At 48.3% G+C, this 25,087-nt stretch overlaps 12 protein-coding genes across 12 annotated transcripts; 4 read left to right on the forward strand and 8 right to left on the reverse strand.

Moving 5' to 3' along the window:
* Window positions 1-1,033: 1,033 nt before the first annotated feature.
* N7519_000338 (uncharacterized protein) lies at window positions 1,034-1,451 on the reverse strand (the record flags this gene model as incomplete). The annotated part of the gene is made up of 2 exons (XM_057287117.1): window positions 1,034-1,042; window positions 1,089-1,451. The coding sequence occupies 2 exons, from the start codon at window positions 1,449-1,451 to the stop codon at window positions 1,034-1,036; spliced, it is 372 nt and encodes a 123-aa protein (XP_057153200.1).
* A 1,265-nt stretch (window positions 1,452-2,716) lies between these two features.
* On the reverse strand, window positions 2,717-4,834 carry N7519_000339 (flavin monoamine oxidase family protein; the record flags this gene model as incomplete). Its single annotated transcript, XM_057287118.1, has 1 exon — window positions 2,717-4,834. The coding sequence occupies one exon, from the start codon at window positions 4,832-4,834 to the stop codon at window positions 2,717-2,719; it is 2,118 nt and encodes a 705-aa protein (XP_057153201.1).
* Window positions 4,835-6,089: 1,255 nt separating this feature from the next.
* Window positions 6,090-6,488, reverse strand: N7519_000340 (uncharacterized protein; the record flags this gene model as incomplete). Its single annotated transcript, XM_057287119.1, has 1 exon — window positions 6,090-6,488. The coding sequence occupies one exon, from the start codon at window positions 6,486-6,488 to the stop codon at window positions 6,090-6,092; it is 399 nt and encodes a 132-aa protein (XP_057153202.1).
* A 513-nt stretch (window positions 6,489-7,001) lies between these two features.
* N7519_000341 (copper transporter family protein) lies at window positions 7,002-7,574 on the reverse strand (the record flags this gene model as incomplete). The annotated part of the gene is made up of 1 exon (XM_057287120.1): window positions 7,002-7,574. One exon carries the CDS (start codon window positions 7,572-7,574, stop codon window positions 7,002-7,004), a length of 573 nt encoding a protein of 190 aa, XP_057153203.1.
* A 406-nt stretch (window positions 7,575-7,980) lies between these two features.
* Window positions 7,981-9,934, forward strand: N7519_000342 (ferric reductase family protein; the record flags this gene model as incomplete). Its single annotated transcript, XM_057287121.1, is given in 2 exon segments — window positions 7,981-9,181; window positions 9,192-9,934. 2 exon segments carry the CDS (start codon window positions 7,981-7,983, stop codon window positions 9,932-9,934), a joined length of 1,944 nt encoding a protein of 647 aa, XP_057153204.1.
* A 624-nt stretch (window positions 9,935-10,558) lies between these two features.
* N7519_000343 (uncharacterized protein) lies at window positions 10,559-13,482 on the reverse strand (the record flags this gene model as incomplete). The annotated part of the gene is made up of 5 exons (XM_057287122.1): window positions 10,559-10,684; window positions 10,738-10,812; window positions 10,869-11,093; window positions 12,282-13,081; window positions 13,449-13,482. 5 exons carry the CDS (start codon window positions 13,480-13,482, stop codon window positions 10,580-10,582), a joined length of 1,239 nt encoding a protein of 412 aa, XP_057153205.1. The 3' UTR covers window positions 10,559-10,579.
* Window positions 13,483-14,328: 846 nt separating this feature from the next.
* N7519_000344 (RTA1 domain-containing protein) lies at window positions 14,329-15,066 on the forward strand (the record flags this gene model as incomplete). The annotated part of the gene is made up of 1 exon (XM_057287123.1): window positions 14,329-15,066. The coding sequence occupies one exon, from the start codon at window positions 14,329-14,331 to the stop codon at window positions 15,064-15,066; it is 738 nt and encodes a 245-aa protein (XP_057153206.1).
* A 456-nt stretch (window positions 15,067-15,522) lies between these two features.
* On the reverse strand, window positions 15,523-15,732 carry N7519_000345 (uncharacterized protein; the record flags this gene model as incomplete). The annotated part of the gene is made up of 1 exon (XM_057287124.1): window positions 15,523-15,732. The coding sequence occupies one exon, from the start codon at window positions 15,730-15,732 to the stop codon at window positions 15,523-15,525; it is 210 nt and encodes a 69-aa protein (XP_057153207.1).
* A 1,525-nt stretch (window positions 15,733-17,257) lies between these two features.
* Window positions 17,258-18,969, reverse strand: N7519_000346 (uncharacterized protein; the record flags this gene model as incomplete). The annotated part of the gene is made up of 5 exons (XM_057287125.1): window positions 17,258-17,419; window positions 17,475-18,297; window positions 18,357-18,370; window positions 18,435-18,736; window positions 18,795-18,969. 5 exons carry the CDS (start codon window positions 18,967-18,969, stop codon window positions 17,258-17,260), a joined length of 1,476 nt encoding a protein of 491 aa, XP_057153208.1.
* Window positions 18,970-19,344: 375 nt separating this feature from the next.
* Window positions 19,345-20,474, forward strand: N7519_000347 (uncharacterized protein; the record flags this gene model as incomplete). Its single annotated transcript, XM_057287126.1, has 4 exons — window positions 19,345-19,634; window positions 19,685-20,145; window positions 20,192-20,274; window positions 20,331-20,474. 4 exons carry the CDS (start codon window positions 19,345-19,347, stop codon window positions 20,472-20,474), a joined length of 978 nt encoding a protein of 325 aa, XP_057153209.1.
* Window positions 20,475-21,314: 840 nt separating this feature from the next.
* Window positions 21,315-22,899, forward strand: N7519_000348 (fungal specific transcription factor domain-containing protein; the record flags this gene model as incomplete). The annotated part of the gene is made up of 4 exons (XM_057287127.1): window positions 21,315-21,632; window positions 21,681-21,735; window positions 21,787-22,600; window positions 22,674-22,899. The coding sequence occupies 4 exons, from the start codon at window positions 21,315-21,317 to the stop codon at window positions 22,897-22,899; spliced, it is 1,413 nt and encodes a 470-aa protein (XP_057153210.1).
* Window positions 22,900-23,006: 107 nt separating this feature from the next.
* Window positions 23,007-24,766, reverse strand: N7519_000349 (CRAL-TRIO domain-containing protein; the record flags this gene model as incomplete). The annotated part of the gene is made up of 5 exons (XM_057287128.1): window positions 23,007-23,482; window positions 23,551-23,650; window positions 23,710-23,751; window positions 23,802-24,334; window positions 24,376-24,766. 5 exons carry the CDS (start codon window positions 24,764-24,766, stop codon window positions 23,007-23,009), a joined length of 1,542 nt encoding a protein of 513 aa, XP_057153211.1.
* Window positions 24,767-25,087: the final 321 nt, after the last annotated feature.

The following is a 25,087-nucleotide window of genomic DNA, read 5'->3' on the forward strand; positions in this document are numbered from 1 at the left end:
TGGCTCATTCATCTGTGTTTCGACAGAAAAACATCTCCTAATCTCCGAGCCAACTGCTGGCTCACCCGCGACGAGGACCTCCGTCAAAAGAATAAGTTATGGAGACAACATTGTAAGACGGTTCTGAGTGACCCACTTTTCTTGCCTTATGATATTCGTTCGTTCTCCCCGATCAAATATAGTATTGAATTACTAGTCCGTACTGCAGACATTTTTTGGCTAAGACGTCGTTAATGCTCGCACGCATGGGTAACGTTAGACAATTTGCCTCCCGGAAGTTTTGCGAATCAATGAGCCGGAGCTTGGACATGTCCATATTGGAAGGCTGATTCGGAATAGCGCTGCCGGGGAGAAAACTTATGATGGATGGTAATGCGTCTCAACACGAACATGTTCGGCGGTCAAGAAGCCACGCGAAAGGTCACACTTAGCCCGGGCGGCCAGATCAAGCCCTTTAAAACACCAATCTGTCGCTCAGATTCTTTTGTGGTAACGGACACAAAAAAACATCCGGGAATGGCTCTGTTGAGTGCCTCTATATTCCAAAATGATAGCAGCCAGCTTAAAAAGGCTCTCGGAGCGCTAGTGTAAGCCCCTTTGAGCGACCATCCTAGTAAATAGCAATGTCTGCACTCAATCGCTTGGTAATAGGTAAAGGACGTGTTTAGATCCGTATAACTAGCGAGTAATTCAACATAGTAACGCGACGCGCGTGCCTTAGCGTCGTTTTGTCCACGCGTTCCAGGAAGGCGGTGTATTATTAAATAGGTTGTCGAGGAGTGTGGGTACAGGGCTGTTGTTAAACTTTTCAGTCACTGTACACCTCGTGTTGCATGCAAAAGAAACCATAGAGAAATATTTAGTATTTAACAACCTGCGCGGACTCGATGACCAACTGTAATATGCATTTTTCTATCTTATGTTTTTGTACTGTCGCCACATGATTTTATGGGTACAATGCGTCTCAAACACCTACTTTTGGTATCCGGCATTCTATTCTGTCACCTTCTTTACCCCGTTATTTAATTGCATTTTAGTCGGCCTATACTTAGAACATCCAGTTAATACATCGAAGGCCCGAGACTTACCAAATCCCGCGACCTTCTACGAAAAATATAAGTCCGATTGATAACCAATTCTCCCGATTTGACCTTCCCGTAGAAGTAATCCAACATGGCTTCAGCCACTTCATGAACTGCGTCCTCGTCGGGCAGTTCGCCAGCGACGCGGATTGATAAACAGTGAGAGTACCTGTGGTGCATGGGGAATTCGTCGACTGTAACCTGTCGGTTCACAACCCGGTACATCATAAGACGGATCAAGTCTAGATTGTTGATCCTGGCCTCTTCGGGGTAAAAGTACACTGTGGCCCACACAACATGTTGTCCTGATGGGCCGTCGGCTATGGGAAGGTCGGTAATGCGCGTCCTGAATGCGGTTCGTGTAGACATATTGATCTTTTGTTGGGCTATTGAATATAGGGATGAGCTTGGGGATTGGAGGTACTGAGAGTTTTCCTTTCTCTTTTCTGGAACAAGGATTGTGATAGGGTTGGGTATTCTCCTCCCAAATGGTGGTGGTACCTATAGGAGGTGACGATGTTTAAATACCCAACACTGAGACAGGAGGATATGTCCTATTATAGTAGGCTTGGGCCGTTGATAGAAACAATGGATATTTTGTGAACAACCGCTTTGTCGAGTCTCCTGTACTAATTATAGAATGTACTCGGCAAGTTATTCGAATCCTTCTTTCTTACGCCTTGAAATAAAAGGGCGCGAGCCCTTGGCATGAGATCTCTTTGTTATCGGATTGGCCATGGAATATACCGAAAAAGGACACAAAGCAATCTTCCATTTCTCCTTAGTCTATTGCATTCTTTGTCCATCTACCATATAAACAAAAGAAATCCAGATCAATGAAAACCCCAACCCAAACACCTAAAAAGCATCCGACCTTAAATGAAACAACCGAAATAGTCTCTCCCGATCAATCTCAATATTCCCCGCCGCACATTCAGCCTGATAAAAAAGCGCCAACTCCAACGCATCCCTAAGAAAAGAATCAAAATACAAATCCCGAAACCGCGTAAATGCCCAATAATCCCCACGGGCAGGTAAGGAGAGACATCCCATGACTCTATGGTGCATGGGCTCGGGGTAACCGAGACACTGACATGTGTTTTCTTAGAGATTCTGGCGTGAATGGTCTCTGCCACGAGATTCATGAACTCCGCGTCTGTTTTGTTGCAGTTTTCTGGGGTTGCGACGAATACGTTTACCCATACTATAGGTCCGCGGATGTGGCATCTTTCATCGGTGTAGATCCCGTTGTGGGTGAACATACCTTCTTGTACCACTTTTGGCCTTGGTCTGTACTGGGACTCCATTTTGTAGAAGGAAAGCTCTTTTCCTAAGAGATCACTTCTGACTTAGGTACGGATCTTAGAATAGGCCATGCCACCCTAGTGACATGGGAATTTATGAGATATGCTCGTAATATTATATAGTTGAAATGCTCTCGGGTCTTTGTTGGGATTGAAGGACTTTCTTTGATACAATGGCTTTCTCGCGTCAATTGAAGATGAGCTAGAAATGGTCTCTATTGGATGGCTAAGACAAAGACCTTTCGGTTTCTGTTTTCTAGATAGCTGTGTAATGTATGTTGCTCATACATATTATATCTTCATCCTTATCTATTGGCTTGTCGTCTAACGTCATGCACTGCAAATTTCTAAGAAGTGGCTGCTCTGAGTGAAACACTCTCTATACAATCTCACAAAGGCGCCGTTCACCTCACAGCTTAATCCACCTCCCCATCCAAGTCTCAACAATCTCTTTAGCCTCATCAACCAAACCAAGATCAAGCAACAACTGCGTCGTCCCCGCACAGCGGAATCCAACGCCGAGAATATCCAAGCATGAGTATAACTAGTATGCTCCCCAATAAAGATCGTCTTAAACTCCGTCTGATAATAAGCAGGCAAATACAGTTCCTGCTGCCCAACAAGCGGACTAGCCCACGCACCCGCCTGATGCTGATCAACCTCCCAGCACTGGCGATCATAGACACTGGTAAACTGCTCAGCAGCAATTTCACCATGCACCTCGATCATCGTGCGTTGAATGAGTGCAACATGTTCCTCCTCGCTCAGCGCAGCGGTCGACCGAGCCGGTGTCCCCGAGATATACGATGCCAGAATCACACCCGGTCCAGTCGCATTCATGTTGAAGGAAGGGTAGCAGACACTCCCAACGCCGGGGACGTCGACTGACCCACATCCGCCGAAAATGGGCTCTTCCATGTGTTCCCAGAAGCGGGTCTTATAGAGCAACGACAACTTGCACGAGGGGCTGTAGTTCATGGTTGAGATTGCCCGGCTCAGGAGCGACGAGTACCGCGGTAGATCCCACAGTCTGACTTTACTGAATGGTGCAGCGACAACGGCGTAGTCGTATTCCTTTGTTTCTGGCACCATCTGGAACGGATCATCGCGCCATGCGACAGCGACCTTGCCCGTTGTCTCGTTGTAGATTAGTCCTCCGACTGTGCGGTTGAGGGTTGTCTTCTCTGCGACGTGTGGGTAGAATGCGCGAGGGAGGGACTCCAGACCCTTGTCGATGGTGCGCCATTTTGTGGCTGCGAAGTAGACGTCGTCGTAGAGTCCGCCCCAGATTGGAGAGTTGTCTGAGCTGGCGACGTAGTCGGTTATGTTGGCGTCGTAGCCCATTGCGTATTTCAAATACCCGGCCTCGGACCAGTGGAACATGCCGTCTTCTACGGCTTGCTTGTGGGCTTGGTACATGTTGGTTGCGATCTTGCGGATTGTTTCCCGGTTGTTGATTGTGGTGTAGTTCTCGAATGCGGATTCTGCTTCTGCGACAGCTGTTTCGTTGTATGACGCTGCCTTGTAGACTAGTGATGAGTTGGCGGCGACTTGGGCGGCACTGGGGATTCGACCGTTGGGGAGGCGGTTGCCGCCAGAGGCTGCGGGCACATTGGGGCTATTTTGTATAAAGGGGATGAAGTTGACCTGGAGGTCTGGTTTATGTTTGTTCATCTTGTTGAGAACGTCTGCGAGTTGGAAGACCATACGGTGGTCTTGAATTTCGAGAGTCTCGTTTGTGTCGGCATAGGTGATGCTAACTGGGAATCGCATTGGTCCCATCTCCTGATATTGGTATTGGTCTGGAGTGGTGTTGTTGAGGTATTTGGTACGAATACGACCACCAACTCGCCCGGATGATTCGTAGATGTGCCAATCATGAATACCAACGGACTCAAGCAGCAAACTCGTCATTAAGCCGGACATTCCACCGCCCAGAATAGCAACAGAGGTACTTTTCGCTTTGGAAACAAAGGCTTGGTTGTTTTTCTTCGACTTCATGTAAGCCACTCCGTCAAACCACGGTCCCATGGCATCTGCCACATCGGCGATACTCTCACGCTTCTTCACAGGTGACGAGACCATGATGGGAGAAGAGCGTCCCACAAGCGTTGATCCGGAGAAAGCATGCAGACAATGTGAATGGGGTGCGTCAGATGGTGTGGTCCAAACGAATCGCTCTGGTTGCGCTTCGCGTTTCACGAACGTGCTCCCGATCTCATGATGACTCTGCATCGGATCTTGGATCCCGCATTCCCCGTAGACAAGCTGCAGGTGACCTTCGAACTGCTCGTCCAGGAACTCGACGTGAATGTTGTGCAAAGAGTCGGGCGTTACACCCCCGGGACTGTGGAATCGTATCACCTCGATGTTCCTCCCCGCGACCCCGGCTAGGCTCAGGCCTGATAGACCCAAGCCCAGGAGGGTATGTCGTAGATATACTTTCATCCTTGGTCTGGACAGTGGTAATGTGGAAATGAAATACGAGCGCTTCGTGATAGTCTATTTGTCTCCATGCTTACCGGAGACATTTTATATGTCTTTCTTTTGCTTGCATCGAGTATCTTCGGAATAGTAGAGCCGGTATCTCGAGTTATCACTATCTTTGGAGTGATTCACTGCAGAACTCTTATCTGGCAATGAAATTGTAACTGGAGAAGATGCGTAGATACGAGGTCTGCATCCACGCTGTTATGCAGTGTTGCTATCCATAGCCTCGTACTTGGCCAGCGTCGATATCATCCATCTCAGGCCGTTACGTAAAATCACCACATGTCAAGTGCCTGCAGTATTCAATTAGAGTCTCAAATCTGGCTTATAAATTGGGGATTTGTTGAGTGCAGCCTGTCAGTGGCTGTCGGTTGCCCTTATCAAGGCGGAATTTCTTCCGACGCTCTACGTTATCTCAGACTGGGGAGCTACCTAATCCGGGGTGTCGGGATATTCCACATGTGCATATTAATTGCGGGGGAGATTTTTGTCCAGATATGGGTTTGGCGTCGGCAATCTTGATACTCTTATCGTTTGCATCCGTAGATGTAACAATCCAGGCAGGTACACCCGTAGACCGGAGGATAAGCAAATGGAGCCAATACGCTTGGGGCTTGGCAAGAGGCTCTTGGCACGCCCTTTGCGTGAAGACCTTCTGGAAAAGCCGAGATACAAACTTATCATCAAAGGCCGAGATAGATGAATGATCTGAGAAATTAAAACCACAAAGGTCGCTCCCTCACCTGCTATGGGTTGTCTTGTCGTCTCTAATCCCCGAAAACACCAGTTGATACCTCGTAAATATACCTTTGCTTGCGGACAAGCTACTATCCAACTGGTCTCTTCATCGGACAAGACCATGGGAATCTTGATCTGCTCCCAACTTTCCAGTTGACTACATGTGCTGTTTTACAAGGACGTTTGGTCAGATCACTCTATGTTAAATCCCCGCCTCATAGGGCGGAAAGAGCAAATATCATAGATAAGGAACTAAAGAATGATACTAAGGTGGAAGAAATCCATGCTCGGTAATTCCGGGGCTATCACCGGCATGTACTCGGAAGGCGTCGGACCCACGCAGCCACCGGGGAAATGTCCGATATCACGTGTTGATGCCTGAATATGAATACATTCCTGCCTTGAGTTGCTCATGATATGCATTTCAACTACCCCGATAAACGCAATAACATGACTCAAAATGGTTCAAAATCAACTAAAATGGAAGCCTGGACAGGAGACTTTCCAACCCAATACAGGCAACCTCAGCACAGTCATCATAAAAGCACTCGGCGAGGATACCTCGAACATCATCCAGACCATGCTGAACACCAAGACAATCAAAGCGGAATTTACATTCCAGGAAGTAACGTCTAGGCAACCCGTGCAAGACGAGCCGATTTGGACTCTCCAATGCCATTTCCGGGCCAAGTTCCTCCATATCACCTAGTAGGGAATCAAGAAGATCGAGTTGGTCGCAGACTTCCCAACAATTCTCCATGGTGAAGCCATCGTGTTGTAGGGTGTGTATGATGCTCTTCAAAGTGGCTGTGAAGTCTTTGTGGGCCTCGTTGAAGTGCTGTTCAAGGTCCTGGCAACCTTCGGATGGATTCATCTCTAGGAGGGAGGGGTGTTACTCCCAAGGTCCTTGTTATGAGTGGTATAGGCAACTTTTGTAGCGATAATCCAAGAATGTAGAGCTCGTAGGAACTTGTTCCAATGACGATAGACTGTTCAAGACTCTCCAGCTAGCTTTAATACTCATATTGGAAAGACAGTGAAGATATGGAAATCAATAGAAGTCAGAGTACTCATTGTTAAGATTTCTTTTTTTCAGCTTCTGTTCTTCAAAGTCTTAGACAGATGCATAAAGGAATTCATTGTTCTTGTTCAGAGTTACTGCATATGTCTAAGACCAGCGACAAAGGGGGAAATTGCAGGATATACAAGACAGCAACATCGTTGAAAGAGATTTCATGGGAAGGATTAAGTGCTCTTCCATAACCAAGACATGGTATATGTGAATAATGAAAGAGTGGGTTATAACTTATATAACTCCCAAATGCAAGTTTCATATATACAATAAAACGCTAAAAATGCAGAAAATGCAGCAAATGCTCATCCATCATCAATCACAACATATCGTTGTCTCCTCCAATTTCCGTGTCTCATCCTGCACGTCATCGATTCCCACCGTGACAACCATCCAATCACACAAGAACTTGCCCAGCCCCGCACCGATGAAGATGCAAATAATCACATAGACATTGAAGTACATGGCCAACAACATGGTGATATAAGCCCCTGCAAAGGTGACTGCATGAATCACAGACCTTGTCAACTGCTGCAAAGGTGTCGCTCGAAAAGTCACGGCCGTTCTGGCCGATTCACATTTCTTGGCAAACGTGCCGTGCGCGGCTTGGCGCTCAAACTGGCGGGTCAGGAAGTTGTCGTATTCCCGCCCAATGCGCCGACAGAACTCGACCAGTACAACAAGCAGAATTGTTCCAATGCAAGTCGCAGCAAACATGCCATTGTTCTTGATCTGCCATCCGGTGGACAGGAAGCAGGCATCGATGGTGTGAAAATTAAACAGCATCTGGACTTTGGTCAGCGAATCCACTTGAAAATCTCCAAATCTCTTGGCACCCACCGAGACCTTGCAACTGCTTGAGCTGCTGCCATGATCCATGCCCTCCATCTTGACTGGTGTTCTGGGTATAGGAGGATGAGGATTTGAGGAAATGGCGTGTCCGATATCAACGCTCGAGACCGACGCCGACGGTCTTATAATAACCTGATCACTCCCCACCTGCACTAAGACGAAGTGGAGCAACCCAGCGATGGTGTGGGAGAAATGTGCTCAAATCGCCGCAAATGTGAGATGGCCACTCGACACTTGCAAATCGGCGCTCGCGTAATGGCAATGAATAAAAGCTCGCGGACTTCTCCCACTCATCCCCTTTGCGCTTCGATTATCCGACCGGACGCAGAATTCCTTCTTTTCTCGACTTGAGCTGAATCGACGCTCAGGCTCATCGGAAGTGGGCTGAGGGTCATACTTGGTCATCAACGCCAGCCCACTGCACAGGGCAGTTCAGGACATAATGTCGTCCCCAAAATTGGATGTCCGCCACATCCAAGATATGAGCAAGGCGTCGGCATTAGAGCCTCATTGGGGATACTACGATCGCGCTCTTCCTTGTACCAGCGATCCAGGATCATGCGAGTATCTTGACCAGGTATACGAATCCCACGACCTGGGAATGCTATATTCAGGGATATTGTGGTGTGTCATCGGCACAATTTTGCTCCTCTGGGTTGTCTTGAACCAGTTCAATGTGCCAACGATAGCACCGACACTAGCAGCACCAGAACTAGCCGGTCTGTACAAGGTCCGCCGCTCTGTTGCCTCATTCGCCCGGAAATATCTCCTGCCAGATGCGGCTCGCCTGATTTTCGGCCGCACAACACGCCTTCAAGTGCTCACTCTCGCTCTGTTGGCTGGCTACCTCCTCATCTTCAGCTTTGTCGGCATTCTCTACAACACATGGGTCACGCCTGTGTCAGACATGCCCGGTGTATATAATACCCGCAACAGCATGGGCCCGTGGTCAGACCGCATCGGGACCCTGGCCTACGCCCTCACCCCGCTCTCCGTGCTACTGAGCAGTCGAGAGTCTTTCCTCTCCCTCATCACTGGCCTGCCATACCAGAGCTTCAACTTCCTCCATCGCTGGCTAGGCTACATCATCTTCGTGCAAAGCTCCCTGCACACAATCGCCTGGTGCGTCATCGAGCTGAGAATGTACCAGCCGCAACCCACCGTCGGACTCGAGTGGGTCACTCAGACGTACATCGTCTGGGGCATCGTCGCCATGATCCTTCTGCTCCTACTAGTCGTGCTGAGCACACCGTGGGGAATTAGACTCACCGGCTACGAGACCTTCCGCAAACTGCACTACATCCTCGCCATGGTCTACATCGGCGCCTGCTGGGCCCACTGGAAACAGCTCAAATGCTTCATGTGGCCCTCGCTGATCTTCTGGTTCCTCGATCGCGGAGCTCGCCTCGTTCGCACAGCCTTACTACACTACCACCCCGATCACTCCGGTACTCTCAGTCTGGGCTTCAAGCCCGCCGACGCGACCATCACCCGCTTCCCGGACACCGAACACGGAGACGTCATCCGCCTCGACCTACAAAACAACCAGGACCCCCTGGTCCATCGGCCAACACTACTACCTCTCCTTCACGAAATGCAGCATCTGGCAATCCCACCCCTTCACCCCACTCAACGTCCCCACCGTGTCAAAAGGCACAGTCCAACACTCCTACATCCTCCGCGCGAAAAGCGGCGAAACGAAAAAGGTCGCTGACCTCGCCGCCACCGGCACACCCACAACACCCGTCATCCTGACCGGCGCATATGGCGAGTCCATCACCAGTCACTTGACACCAAGCACGAATATAATCTGCGTCGCCGGCGGGACCGGCATCACGTACGTCCTCCCCGTTCTGCTAAATCTTGCCCGCCAGCAACCCTCGCCAGACCGCAAGGTCGAGCTCATCTGGGCGGTCCGCCACACGGCGAATACGGAGTGGGTTGCGGCAGAGCTGGATCTCTTGCAGAAAGCGCGGAAGACATTAAATCTCGAGATTCGCATTTTCGCTACCCGGGACGCGGGGAGCAAGACGCCTTCGGAGAGCTCAGATTCCGAAAACTGTAATCTGGAGGTCCCGAAGATTGGGGAGAAGGTCGTGCAGGTCTCACCTTCGAAGTCGGTTTCTGCGTGCTGTGGGTGTGATAAGCCCACGGCTGTGGAGCGTCTCGGCGGCGCTTCGGATGATGTCAATAGACATCCTGATCTTCCGCGGTTGGTTGGTGATTTCTTGGCTGAGACGGTGCGCGGCCCGACTAGTGTCTTTGCTAGTGGGCCTGGTGGTATGATTAGTGACCTGCGGGATATTGTTGCTTCTTGTAATTCTGGTGGCAAGGTCTGGAACGGGCAGGAGAGATTTGATGTTAGTCTTATCTGTGATGATCGGTTGCAGTGGTGAATGAGGCTTGTATATTGCCCAGGTGGCTGTATTACAAGTATATATACATCAGCAGTTATGGTTTCAATGTACATATTTATCACGAATCCTGTGGATCACTTCTCTCAACAGAGGAAATATCGGAGTGCAGAATAATATAGTAGGTTCTGTCAACAAATTATAAGGCTTTCGCTCCTGATTTCTTGAATGTGCATTGAAGGATGGAGTTGGTCCGGTGTCTAGGAGAATCATGAACAGGCAAAACCACAAACATTCCATGTTGAATTAAGTGACTGAGTTTTATACAGCATGTATGTGAGACAAAAATAGTATCATGAAAATAGTACTATGAATATGAAGGGATTCCAAGATACTGCGAGAAGTAATAAATTGATTTGTCTATCTTCTTTATATATAGAAAGAAGTATCTATTTATGCTTATTTCTCGTATACCTTGTCATGATAGAACATAAAGACTCGGGGCGAATAGATAGGACTCGGTGAGAATCAATAATAACTAGAAGAAGCAAAAACTGACTAAAAGTAGGTATAATTGAAACTTTACTGAGACTTGTGGCCACTTAGCACTAGAATTACCCTGGCCAAGACGAAATATTATGAATCATGCATTAGAGTTTATCTAACAGGCTATGATAGCATTGACTTTTACAACCTTGAAGTGCTCTCCTCGCGGCCAACAAGGTTAGGGTGGCCGGCGTTCATTGGTCGGGTGACAGCGTAGAAAGCAACACCCTCAGACTTTGTTGAGAACTATAAATGTGTCAGCAAGTGTATACAGGTTGATTGGAGCACAGAGAACTAACCTGAGCCTTGGATCCAACATGGAAGAAGGCCCAGTCTCCAGCAACGAGGTGGTGGGTCTTGCCAGTGGCCTCATCCTGTAGGTTATAAGTATCATTCGTAATATAGATTTTGAAATAGACTAGGATCTTACTGTGATGTCGATTTGGCCCTTGAGAACATACTTGGTCTCCTCGTAGTCGTACTCGCCGTACCGTGTGGGTCCGGGCACAACACGGTATAATCCAGTGGTCAGGTAAGGGGTAGAGTGTGAGCTCTGGGATTTGATTGAGTGGAAGTCGGCGATAATGGCGCAGTCGCCCTCGGGGATAGGGATGTGCTCATGGCCGGCGCCCTTGATAATGGTAAGAGGAACGATCTTGTTGTTAGACACTAGATATGTTAGGATAAGATTTTAGACGACGACTAAGTGCATCTTACTGTTGAAGCGTATAGATAAAGATTAGAGATATAGACAAGTAGGTACGAGACAAGCTGTCAGTACCTGCTTATATACCAATTGAAACGCAACATTCTCGGCGTACAACATAGATGGTGTTATCAGACCTGGGGATACGGGGTCCGGCTCCGGGCCGTAGCTCCGTGCTACCCCTCAACCTTATTCAGCTGCCACTAAGCTACAAAGAGGGTTAGTGTCAGCGAATTAAGGTGGACCGAGACATAACGTGATCGGAACCCCACGGCCCTTGGCCGGATTATACTGGAGGAAAACCGATCTTCCATTACCTTGTATTTTGTTATATGATCTGAGTTCCGAATGTCTCATCTGGTTGGCTCGGCCATCAAGGGACCCTGGGGCCACGGTTGCTTCTTCGCGCCCCTCTGTGGCTACAGGCAATGAAAATGATCTTTGATACTTGTGACTTGCAGCAGTATTCACTCAAACTCAAGTATTCATGGTCAAATGGAGATGGACGGACCAGGGACGGCTCCGTAAGCATCCGGGGTAGCTTATACATCCTCGCTTTACAAGCGGTGAACAGGCTTAAGCTCGACATCGAGGCCATTATTAGGTGATAGCCACAGCCAGGTGTTATTAGTAATCTCTTATTTAAATCAGCCTTCTGATTGCAACACTAAACGAGATCATAAAATCAGACCGAAGAAGCAAAAACTCACTGAAAGTAGGTATAATTAAAATACCGAAGCGCCGATACAGTGTGATAACGAACTATACTTAAGACAGCAATGTTATGCTCAAACTGCATACAGCTAATGAATATAGGCTTCTTCTGGCAGGAGCCTGAGTGCAGATTCTTCATGCCTGAGATCTGTTGTGCAAACCCCCGAATTAGGGTTAACGTTGCATACTGGAAAAGTCTAGTGTTAATGGGAATTAACTGGGATTTTCAACATTCCATATAATGCAAAACTGCACGGTCTATTGAAGGCATTGAGGTATGCTGTGCCTCGGGTATTCAAGCCAATAATCCCACTCCAAGCCAAGAAAGTCAGAAATAATCCTCAACATATAAACCCCAGCATCCCCGATCTGCCAAAGATGTTTCCCATGCTGCAGCAGCGCTGCATAGTAAGCCAGTATGACCAAAGCCTCGGGCTTTCTGGCTACCAACAAAGCCGTAAACTCAGGAGGTCCCAGCATTGGCCATGTGCAGAGCATATGATATCTGTTCCCCTGTTCCTCTTCCGAGAACACAGCATCAAATCCAACCTGAAGGTACCTAATCACGAGCTGGCAGGCTTTCTTATCCTCCCGTCCTAGACTTTCCGCTTGATGGACCAACTCACTGGCTCTTTGACAGTCGTTTCCTCTCGGTGAGCGCGATGTAAACGACGCACTCCATGAAAGTATTGGTTCGAGTTCCGACTGCATCAGCTGAGACTTCGCTGTCATAGCAATGGTATGTATACCCCTGTGCATTTCGACGAATTGCACGTAATTGGTCATGAATTCGTCGAGATCATATGTTGTCCGTTTAGCGAGTGTGTCGGTAAGTAGATGGTGCCCCAGGATCGATGAGAATAGTAATATAGCAACGCAGTTAGACTGGTTAATTTCTGTCCAGGCGGCATTGAATATCGAGACAGCGCGAGTTTGCAGTGTGACGGCCTGGTGTAGATAAGAGGCCGAACGCTCGGGTTTCAGAAAGGCCAGATGACGGGCGGAGAATGCGAGCAGCTGATACATGAGGTATGGTGACTCTAGGCCCTTTTTGAGGCCAAGTGCGAGTTCGGGGCTAGAGACTTCGTTTTTGGCGCCGTGAGTGAGAATTAGAAGCTCTTTGTCGGTGGCCAAGTGGACGAGGAGTTCCATATGCTTGAGGTTGATTTCCTCTTCAAAGGTTTGATCATGCTGGTTCCGGACATCTGCATTTTCAGTCGAGTCTGGATTGATTAGTGAGGCTCATTAACTTTGAAAGGGGGCGGCATTAGGCAGAGTCACGGTACCTTGGCTCGATGTGTTCCCTGGACTTGTTGAAACCTCAGGAGAGGGATTGGCTGGTGTCAAATGGGTTTGTGGTATTACTTGGTTTGCATAGCTGCATTCTCGCCCGGAAGAAACACAAAGCGAGCATATCGGACGACCTTCGTCGCACTGGGTGTTTGCAAAGATCCTTGATCAGTCACGTCGGTGGACGCTTCGTCGGGGAGCATTACCTTGGTATGTCGTTGTTTGCTATGTCACAAATGTCAGTATAATTTGAGAGAGGGGTTAGCTTTATTAGGAATTCGAATCACCATTGTAGACAACCTGTCCGGGATTTCTTATGGCCGCGACGGAGCATGTCGCGGGGCTGTGCAAGTAGTAAAACACGCGTTTCACAGCCAACCAAACAACGCCGCGGTCTATCAGAGGGAATACAAACCCTAGCAGAAATACATGTGTTCGAAAGTCAAGGTTCAATACGTGGATTTAGAGGGTGTTTTACAGAAAGTCAGGTGACTGTACACCATGCAGCGCATACAAGTAGTAGTAGTTGTCATGTCTCTTGAGATTGTTGTTTTGTCATTTTACTTACGGTGTTTAGTACTCGGGAAGGGTATCATACATCGTCATACGACAGATTTCTTCCAATATTCGTCAGATTAGTGGATAAGATCAGTCTCGTCCAGGGCTGCCGGGCCCCGTTATACCATGCTTGTGTAACACGCGTGTTAGCTAACACGCGTGTTCGGCTTCTTCCGAGATCCATTTCTATACTAGATTAGGCGATATTTGTAGAACCTAAGCAGTCTACTACATTTCTAGGGTAGTCTGCCAGAGAATAGAGTGCCTTGGCGTTAGGCTATATAGAAAATATTTAAAGATGCTGACCCCTCTCACCTTCCAATGATCATGTTGCCACTTGACCTGCTACCTTGAGCGAACTTCCACATTTTCCTGCCATTTCGACCACCAGCTTAGCCGACTGTGTGATATGCCAACTCTCGAAACATACGAAGGGGTCTATTTATGGCACTATGTACCCAGCCTGCCCCTCGCCATCACTTTTACCGCCCTCTTCTGCCTCGCAACAACAGCCCACGCCTGGAAGCTGCATACAACAAAGATGTGGTCCAACCTTCCTTTCGTCATGGGTGGAATCTGTAGGTCTCAATCCAAACTATTTTCGTAGCCTCTCATTAACATTATGGCTTCTTTAGTGGAGATTATCGGCTACGTCTTTCGAGCGGTATCGACATACTCCACGGGTGAGCTGGTACCGTACGTTATGCAAGATATCTTCCTGGTCTTACCCCCAGTCTTCTTCGCCGCAACTCTTTACATGACATACTCCCATATTGTCAGGGCCATCCACGGCGAACCTTTCTCGCCCATTTCCATGCGCTGGGCCACCCGTTTCTTCGTCACGGGAGATATTGTGTGCCTATTGATCCAAGGCAATGCTGCTGGCCTACTCGCTAAACCAGAAACCACGAAGACGGGCGACTACATCATCATCGCGGGACTTATTTTGCAAATTGTCATATTTGTCTATTTCTTGATATGCTGTCTGCTGTTCAACATAAGGTTTCGAGCGAAAGTTGGCGAGACTGGAGCCACAGCCCATGTCCCGTGGCAGGCATGTCTTAATATGCTGTATGTCACATCGACGGCCATCTTAGCGCGGAATATCTTCCGCGTGGTCGAGTTTGCCATGCAGTCGGTAGATGACGCTGGCTATCTCGTCACCCACGAATGGCCGCTGTACGCATTTGATGGCACGTTGATGTTGTCGGTGATGGTCGTGTTCTTTTTCTGGTACCCAAGTCAACTTCATGCTAAGTTGAGGGACTCGATGGTGGAACTTACGACCGGTGGGTCTTCATTCGCGGGCAATGATCAACGGCCTTGCAGCGAGGGCTCTTGTCGTGGAGAGCATGTTTGAATGGGAAATTCGAATCCACAGCTATAGTGGACTCTGGATATAAGACCTGTGAGGAAGCCTCCCTTTTGTTTCCTACTTGTTTCCGATGTTTGCCTTGTGTATATATGGAGCAAAAAGAATATACATTAGATGCACAGAATCAACTTAGGGCTTGGATTACGAGAGGTACGTGGAAAGGTCTACGTACTCACCCTGTTTTATTGGTTGGGTGTTAAGATTATACTAGAACGTGGAGTGGTTTAAGGGCTTGAGACCTGAATTGGATGGCCAAGTAAACACTAGCCCAGGTAGTTACATGGCTAAGTTATCCTCCCACCTAGATACAGGCTCCCCTTTGAAATGGCAACGCAGAATCACTATTATTCCGAACGAGTGTCAATTTCATGAAATTATCAGGCAAGAAGAATCATCACGGGATTGAGCTTTTTAGCTGGTCACCGGCCGGGCGCGTCCAGTCTAACAAGCATGGCGGTAGCCATCGCCAGCGCTGTTGTTGCTGGCGGTCTGATTGCCAGTGTTCTGGCCGAAATTCTGGTTGCCGGAGTTGTTACCGGTGGTGTTGCCACTGCCAATGTTGTTGTTGCTGCCGGCACTGTTGCCGCCGTTGTTGTTGTTCGGGGGGCAGGGCTGTGGGCGAGGAGCGCAGCGTTCGTGGTACCAAGTCATTTTGAATAAAGGTGTGTTATTGGGAGTGGACTGCTGTCCGAGTCAGTATAAGTGTTTCTTTTCTTCAAGCTCGGTTTCTTTCCCCATACCTTGTATGTATCCGGGATTGTTGTGCTTGCTTGTTCGAGCCTTGCGATTGATGAGCAGGAGAAGTAGATCTGTTCGACAGTTCTTCTGCCTCTCTATATACCTGCGAGTGAGGACCGTTGAGGATACTCGGTCTCCGTTTGCGGTGTCAATTACTGGCCTCCTCGATGATATCATGACCGCGATGGTGAAACAAATCGGTGGTTATCATGCTGTCATATGGGCGGTTTGCCTCCTTTGGACACCTGAATAGACATGTCCTAGCGACCTAGATCGATCTTCACTTGAGTCTGAGAAATGAAACGCATCTCAGATTGTACAAGGATATCATTGACTACCTCCTACGCATGACTTGATTGGATCCCGGATAGACCCGCTGGTGGGGTGGCGGTTCACACAAGCTTCGGGAACCCGGGGGATCGTCGATACCCGCTCATTGTGCCATTCCAGCTGTTGTAGACCCACGGTCATGGGGCTCAGGACTTCCAAGGTTGTTCCGCGTGGATTCTTTGACTAGCGCCCCGAACCTTCCCAATGGGCCCCCGCCTGAGCTCTGGAACGGATAGGGTCACATTGGAAACCTTGGAATGTCGGGGTCATCCTGATTCGGCCGTGTTCCATTCCCTAACACCTTCTGGCAGCCAGTCTAAGCGTGACTGAACGGGCCGGTAGCTTAGAACCGTGGGTTTGGAATAGAGTGCCGTGCCGTACAACCTTATTTTTACTCGCGCATGGTTCTGGACTGCATATGTTATGCTTGGGCGCAGCTGAATGGAACTCGATGATCACATTGCGGGCAACTTAAGAATAGCTCCGCGAATAGCACCTTGTCATTTTACAAGACCCATACAAGAGGTATTGGAAAAGTGAGTATGAGGTGCAGGTGTGTTCTATTTCCAACCTTATGAATCCAATTCCAGAAACCACGGGTCTGGGAGCATCCGGGCCTTTCCGGATTTAAACCGGAAATGGAAGTCAGATGTGATCCCGTGGTTTAGGGCCAGCGAGTAACCCTAACTGCCAAACCTTATGTTTATCACTTGCCTTTTGATCTCCAAACGGCCACTGATATTGAGCCCGGGCTGTTGCCTCCATCTCCTCTCTTTGTGAGATACATCCGGCATAGGTCTAAAAGCGGACATTGAATGACGAACAGGATGCATCCTTTACGTTGCAACTCAGATTGCACGGGTCGGATGACGCTCTTGCGCTATTTTCCAAGCCGTGCTGTCGGGTCCCAGTGCCGAATAATAGGGCTTCGATGTAGTACAATCGGGAAAGAATCGTCATTGTTCGTTGCGGCAACAGGCGGAGCGATGACAATTCTAGTACCGGTATTCGCTTACAAGGTAACAAGGTAGAATTCTGTGTAAATTTCATTCGGTTGAAACATGAGGTAAGGCCTCATGTTAATGTGATTATGCCTTTTCCTTCGTAACTAGAATGCCTCCTTTGTGAGATTCTGGCATGGTTTCCATTCCTGTCTCCAAGCTCTCGAGCGTTGGATATATGTGGTTGACTTGCTATCCTCAAAAAGAGCTGCGAGTTCAACCTCCGTCTTGCCTTTGGTCTCTGGAAACGTGAAGAATATGATCAAAGTCTGCAAAGTGCGTCAGTGTCCGGAATATGATATCAATAGTCGGGAATTCACTCACGCTAAGGATGAGTATCCCCAGGTAAAATATGTAGTAATAAAATCCAATGCTGTCTAGTGCAATTGGATTCACGTATTGGTTAATAGTGAGAGCTGCTTGCGAGACAGCCACTTGGATTCCTAATCCTTTGGCCCGGATAGAAAATGGCAGAATCTCGGTCGGATAACAATAAATAAGGGGGTTATTGGCCAAGTTAAAGGTCGCGTTGTAAAGGAAAAGAAGGACAACAACAGCAAACGAGGCGCCTTTGGACCCATGTTGTGCATACATGGCGGATGATATAGTAAATGGGATGTTGACTAGGATCATTCCAATGAAGGAGATCAACCAGAGGGTCCGTCTCCCGATTCGGTCCGCAAGTAAAGCTCCTGCCAGGGAGCAGAGTAGGTTCCATATCTGCAAGCCACCGTTGATGCCAGTCTGTTGAGTTGTAGAAGTGATACCGACACTGGTCAAAATTGGACTGAAATAGTATGAAACTACACCCTGGCCGTTCCAGAGTGCTATGAGGGCAACCGTAACTACCAGCGCAATCCTTTTCCTGTTTGCTGGCGACCGGTAGAGAGTACCCCAGCTATTTTGACCACTCTTTCGGGCTGCTGCTTCAGCCTCCAAGAGTATTTGTATCTCTTTCATCTCACTTATCACAAGAGCCGAGTCGGCATTTCCGTTGCTGTGGTACTTTGCAAGTAGCTGCCGGGCTTCTTCGCCTCGCTGGTTTGCACAAAGCCATCGGGGACTTTCAGGCAAGCCACAAAGGACGGATATCATGACAAATAGTGCGGGAACCCCTTGAATGAGGGATGGAAGACGCCATGACCAGCTGGTAGGCATATACCCGTGCCAAAGGTCGTCCATGCCGCGATGATGGACCCTACGTACCAAAGTACGTTGAACTGGAAGTCCAATATTAGCAACGGTTCTCATTGAAGTATTGGCTTGATAGCTCTGGGGTCCTACCAAGCAGGATATTATGCCACGCATTGCGGGATGGGCCAGCTCGGAGAGCAGCGATGGTCCAGCAACACAAGTGAAGCTAATTCCAAATCCAATCAAAAAACGACCACCAATAAACATATCAGAGTTTTGTGCGGCTGTTTGGAGGATTGTGCCCACAAATGTCAGACTTGCTCCAACAAACATGCCTACGCGTCGTCCGAAATGGTCGGCCGTGAGGGAGGCTACCAGAGCCCCAACAAAACCACCAACGAAGACGATAGATGTTATGAGTCCTATCCTAGATGGATTGGGATTTCCCATATCTGATAAAAGCGATGTAGTTAGTTCATGCCTTGGAAGTTGTTCGATAAAGCTGCAGACCTTTAGTCCAGGGCTTCATTGATTGAAAACTCCCGACAACGCTTTCATCATAGCCAGTGGTCATCTGGGACACAAGGATGGTGGCCTGCCATGCCAGTAACTTGCGAATACCAAGATCTTTCCACCATTTTTCGAATGGATTGGATTCCATTTCTTGGGTAGGTACATCGGCCATTTTGTGAGGATGAGGCTGATCTCTGGGAATAAACAAAGACCAGAATATAATGGTCTGCAATAACCAAGGAGCCCATTGAACTTATATTTGTTTTCATGCTTGATGGCAGCTCTCAACGACCAGAAACCCAATTGGCCATAGGGAAATGTTCAAAGAGCTTATCGATGTCTGTGGAAGTCGTCAAGGAACTCGCGCGAGACTCGCGCGAGTTTCGCAGGAGTTTCGCAGGAGTTGCCCTATCTGCGGCATCTCCCGCCCAACTGCTGTCGGAGCGAGACATTTATACGAAGAGTTAAATAGTGAGGACGAACAGGTGTTTTCCAGTATCAAATTATTAGCTTCACCCACTTGTCCCCGAAACTAACACATTTTGCCATGCCTAATCCAACGGCCAATCGAACCACTATGGACGATTCCAAAATCCATGGAGACTGGCGAGACGAACTGTTCCAAAATGGATATGTTGTGGTGAAAAATGCGATTCCTCAAGCACGATGTGAATACTATATCGACAAGATGTTTGAGTGGCTAGAAAGCTTCCCTTTCGGCTTTGACAAAAACGATCGCTCAACCTGGAATGAAAAACATTTACCTACCCACATTAAAGGGGGCATGTATCACGGATATGGAATTCAGCATGAAAACTTTGTATGGGAGGCTCGAACGTAAGTCTTCCTGGTATCTATCGAGAACTGTCTAATATTTCAAATTCCAGAGAGCCGGGAGTGATCGAAGCCTTCGCAAAGCTGTGGGACACAGACAAGCTTCTAGTCTCCTTTGATGGAATAAATTTCACGCTTCCATCTGGCACTGCTCTGCCACAAACGCAGCCCTGGCCGCATATTGATCAGAGCCCGCTGCGAGAAGGTATGCAGTGTGTTCAGGGTATCCTCAACTTTGCGCCGAATGGACCTAAAGATGGGGGTCTCCTCGTCATGAAGGGGTCTTCCAAGCTTATGCCCGAGTTCTTCAAGTCTCATTCGGCTACAATTGGCCGACCAACCTGGGGACCCATCGATTGGTTTGGCTTTGAAGAGAGTGAAGTGAAGTGGTTTGAGGAAAGAGGCCTTGAGATCCACAAGGTGACTGCTGACGCCGGAGACCTCATTCTCTGGGACTCGCGCACTCTGCATTTCAACTGCGTTCCATCCTCTCAGAATCTACGCGCCCTTGTTTGTGAGTGGTCTATCCCGCGTCCAAGTGGTCTTTCTAATGGTCATAGATGCGTGCTATACACCAGCTTCCTTCGCAAAGCCCGAGATTTTGCAACAAAAAGCAGAGCTTTTCGACAAGCGGATTGGAACGGTCAGGGCTCCCCACTTTCTCTTTATAATAGGGCTGCTTATTGATTTCTTTAACAGACTCACTGGCCTCATGAAAATCTGTTCACCGATACTAGCCGCGCGGAGCGCCCAGAAGATGACGATGGATCGACCAAGCGTCTTTTCGAGCAGCCCATTGAGACAGATCTGGTATTGAAGCTGGCAGGGAAAGTACCCTACTGATATCTCACAAGTCATGTCAGTTACCTTGTCTCGCGCACCGAAAATCAAGACAGGGTCTTCTTTAACAGTCGGCCCTACCTAATCCGCCCCCGATCCTTATAGCTATTTAGTGGAGTAAGAGGGTAGGATCATATTAGCTACTAGGCTATTAAGAATTGAGAAATTAGTAACATTACTACCGCTGCCCGCGCTTTCAATATACCGCATTTAATATTACGTGTTCCACCTTAACAGCTATACCGAAAGAATCACTATATCACAAATCTGTACTCCGTATATAGTAATCTCTTTGGAAATAGATTTTCTATCTTAATAATCGTAGAGTAGCCCCGCCCCCGCCCCCGCCTTCTACTATACGAGAGACTACCAACCCTAATTCCCGCGCCGCGCGGCACTTGGGTAATTCCAATGCTATCATGATCAAGATAGGTCAATGATAGGAGATTATTTGGGCCAATCAGAATAACACTCGTGTGATAGATAACTCACGTGTGATAGATAAAGACCTGCATTTGTGTCTGGGCTCTCTCCCTTCTTAGATATTCTAAATGGCCACACGAAAGAGTCAAAGAGCACCTACGGCTTGTTCAAGTTGTCGTAAACGTCGAGTGAGGTGTGACAAGAATATCCCGTGCAAAACGTGTCTTTCAAGAGGGCTCGAAAGTACGTGTGCAAGAGAAGTTGTCAATGTCAGAGGCCGAGTTATAAAGTGCGTGGAACAATATAGTACATGTACCAAGTACAGTTCTAATTGGAACCAGTGCAAACCAAAAAGGACCCGTCCTATCCTATTTTGAGCTGCAACAAGAAAATGAACGACTAAAGGCTGAGCTGTTGAACATGAAGCCCCCAAGACAGCTGAACACGCTTTCTGCGTCTCCAAGGCATGACAGCTACATCGGCGAGCTTGGAGATCAGATCGATCTGCAACATAGCAAAAGTCTTTATCGCCGGAAGGTGTGGAATCGGACAGACATCTGGATACCAACTAAAGACTGTAGCGACGTACTATTACATCACGGCTTTACGTGGACTTCGTGGATTCATTTCGCTATTCATCTGCAAACATTCGAGTCCGAGCACGAAACTGCTTGGATGAATGGGAAATTTCTTGATGGCGATTATCTCTGGCTTGCTATATACTTTGGCTTCATCGCGGTAGGGATAATTCTCCACTTAATTACGAAGGAGGCTGACGAATGAAAGATGAGTCTCATGTTTATGGATGAACATGAAGCAAAAAGAGCCGGCTTACCTCTAGGTTTGACCCCCACTGTTCTCGTTCAACGCCTGTCAATCTAATTCATCCAAGAAAATACGTCAGAGCTTGTACAGAACTGGTACGATGCTGCACTGTTCTTCCTCAACGAAGCGGATTTCATGCGGAATCCTGACTTCAAGACAGTACAAGTCATTGCAATACTTCTCGGCCTGGCCAGGAATGTCGGAGATTTTGACCTTGTACCAGTTCTTCAAGCAACGGGGATAAGGATAGGCCAAATTTTGGGGATGGATACTGAGCCTCCTTCGGTATCCGATGACCCTGTTGTCCAAGAAACCAGTCGGCGAGTCTGGTGGACCTTGGTAATCTGCGAATGGCTCTCTATACCAGCGCGTCCACATTGTATTCGCGAAACAGATTTTCGCGTCAGACTGCCATTGGTTCTATCGGATGAAGAATTAATCACGCCATTAATTGACGATCCGGATATGGCAGTCCGTAAACCTCGTCCGATTGATTATCACCATGCTATGATTCTCTTAGCAAAATCTAACCATCGATTTGAAGTTCAAATGGCCGCCATTGAACATATCAGCGGCGAGAATAAAATCGAAGACTTCGTTCGGACAACGGACGAAGCCCTAGCCAACATTATCTCACAGCTGCCATCTCATCTTTTGGAAACACCTGCACATTATCCACCCTGGGTACTATGGCAGCAAACCAGCCTATCTCTATCGCTATTGTTCTACCGAATGAAGGTCAATGGGGTCCTACAACACCGATGGGCATCTTCTTCCGATGTCTCGCTAGCCAGGTCAAAAGCAATTTGTTTGGATTCAGCCAATGCGACTGTATCAATGGTCAAGCGACACAAAGTCGCGTTAGCACGCCATCGCCCGTGGTGAGCCTCATTTCTCCTGCTACTATTGAGTTCCGGCCAACTAATGCTTGCATCACTTCTTTGTTTTGGGAAGGCCAACTACCTCTGCCCTGTTTTCTGCTGCCTTGACCATCGCTACCGAGGCAAAACGTCTTGACACGCAGGCAGCTGAGGAACATATTGACAGACTTCAAACTTGTTTCTCGTTCTTCGAGTACATCAAAGATCATAGCGCGCTTGCTAGCCAACTGCTGGGTGAATTGAGGATATTCTGTGCCGGTCTATGCTGTTATGATGACTCTGGAATATTAGATAAATAGTATTTCAAAAGTGGGTTCTAGACTCCGGGAATAAAGTAAAGATTGTGGAGGTATAAATTCATTGTATCCGTTCCCTTCTGATTCTAACAATACCCAAACAAACATCTCTACTTTGCCTGACCGTTGGAAATAGCGTCTTTCTCAAGTCCACGGCTAGCCGCAAGCATCCCATTCCGATCAACGAATGACCGGGCTCGAATATAAGGGTCCAATTTCCAATAGTTCGCGCGGAATTCATCAATAACAGCATTCCGTCGCGACTTGAGGTTTTCCACTTTCGTCACCTCTTCCTTCCCATCAGACTGCGAGCTGGCAGAGATCCACGCTGCTGTGGCACCAATCATCCGGATGCCGATCATCATGCGGTCGTACATGATGGAGTCGCGTGTTGCTGTGTCTTTCATCACCGCGTTCTCATCTTCCACGGGCTCGTCGTATTTATAGGTCCAGTTTTCGTCGCCTGAGAATTCTTTGGGGATCTTATTGCGTGGAATAAACTTGTCCAGGTCGGCGACTGACTTTGTGAAGTGCACTTTCGATGCGACGACGGGGTCCATCCAGCCGTGGATGAGTTTCCAGATCCCTGATTAGCGAAAGTGACGCTGTCAGTACACTTCAATGAAACACGGTGATTCCCTAGGAATGACTTACCGGAGAAAATCCAGGGTGCATTATGGATGAGCAGTTGCCCGAGAGACTCGGGATAGTTTGCTTCGAAGCATTTGAGGATGAACTTGACCGGTGGGTATTCCTGTTACAAAGATTAATATGAGACCAGGCATCTCATCTAGCCGCACTATGGGGTCCTACCATGTTGGACAACCCGAATCCTGTCAGATCAAAGACAATTGTCTGTGAATATGTCAGCGTGAGTCAATATCTCAGCATTCGCTCCAACATACACCCGTTTCAACCGGAGGAGTCACGATAAGTCGCACTGCCTCAATAACATGAACAATATACCGCTCGAGAGCTTCCTCACTCTGAGCACCTGGCTTGTGGATCTTCACCCTAACGTAGATAACAGGCCGACCGTCCCTATCAAAGCCATGAAGGAAGCTCTTGCCCATTTTGAGTTGATTGATAAAGTCAGCACCTGCCTTCTTCTCCTTCGACGGAGCCTTGGCATTACGGGATTGCTCCAGAGCATATTCCTCTCCCCGGGGCAGGATCTCTTCATCGACCTCCACTTCCTTTCTCCACAGGATATTCGACGCCATCATCGAGAACGCCTTTCCGACATCCCATTTGCGGGCCCGCAAGAACCGGAGCAATAAGCTATCTGGATGTTCCTGCTTGATCATCTTCAAGATCGCAAAGCACATTTCCTGAGGCGTCATCTTAGAGAGGATATCCTCCATGGACTTGATCTCTGCATCTTGCACGCCGAGCTCGCGGAGTTGCGCGAAAAGGGAAGAAAAGTGTGCGGGGTGACCTTTCGGTTGGCCATTTCCGAAATGATAGTGTCTTTAGCACGTTCATCCATGAGCGCGTCCACCTTGTCGAGTGATTCCTGCTCTTTATTGTCGGAGTGATTTTCTCCATTGGTGTTTCCGTTCGTTTCGCCGTTGGTTTCCGCGTTGCTGTCCCCATTTGGTTCTGCCGGTGCGGTCCCGTTCGTTGTCTGCTTATCGGTGTCTTCGCCCTTCAACGCGCTAATAATAGCCTCCACCGTCGGCTCATTGATCTTATCCAGCGCAGCAAACAGCTTACTGGGGGAGCCCTTTGGAATCGGGACCTCGTAAACAGCAGACAATACAGTCGCAACAGAGGTCAAAATGATGATCCAGAATTCGATTACCTTTGCCTCCTGGTCAGGAGTAAGGTGGCCGAGGTGCCCGGCCATCAGGTCAGGAGTAGGGGCCATGGTGTGAATCGTGGGTATAGTGCAGAGTTGACTGGAGGAAATCAAGTCACATTTTAGTTTGCAAGCCCACTGCTGATGGGGTCTTGTTCAATTCATTCACTTGCTGACGGGCCCACATGAACACGATGGCTGCCTCGGCCACCCCCGGATTCACAGGCGGATTCAAAATTGGTACCTCGGTGTTTGAAATCGGCCGATCCTTTTATTCAAACATGATGGTACCTTGGCCTTTTTGTGGGGATCTTGAAACAGGTCTCGATAAATGGGCGTGAACGGACCTTGTGAGGGGGCGGGGGAGGGGATGACGATCCCCCATATTGC

This window comes from Penicillium mononematosum (genome assembly GCF_028829835.1).
Source record: "Penicillium mononematosum strain IBT 11891 chromosome Unknown utg000001l:1.0-4488741.0:1.0-4491989.0, whole genome shotgun sequence".
NCBI lineage: Eukaryota > Fungi > Ascomycota > Eurotiomycetes > Eurotiales > Aspergillaceae > Penicillium > Penicillium mononematosum.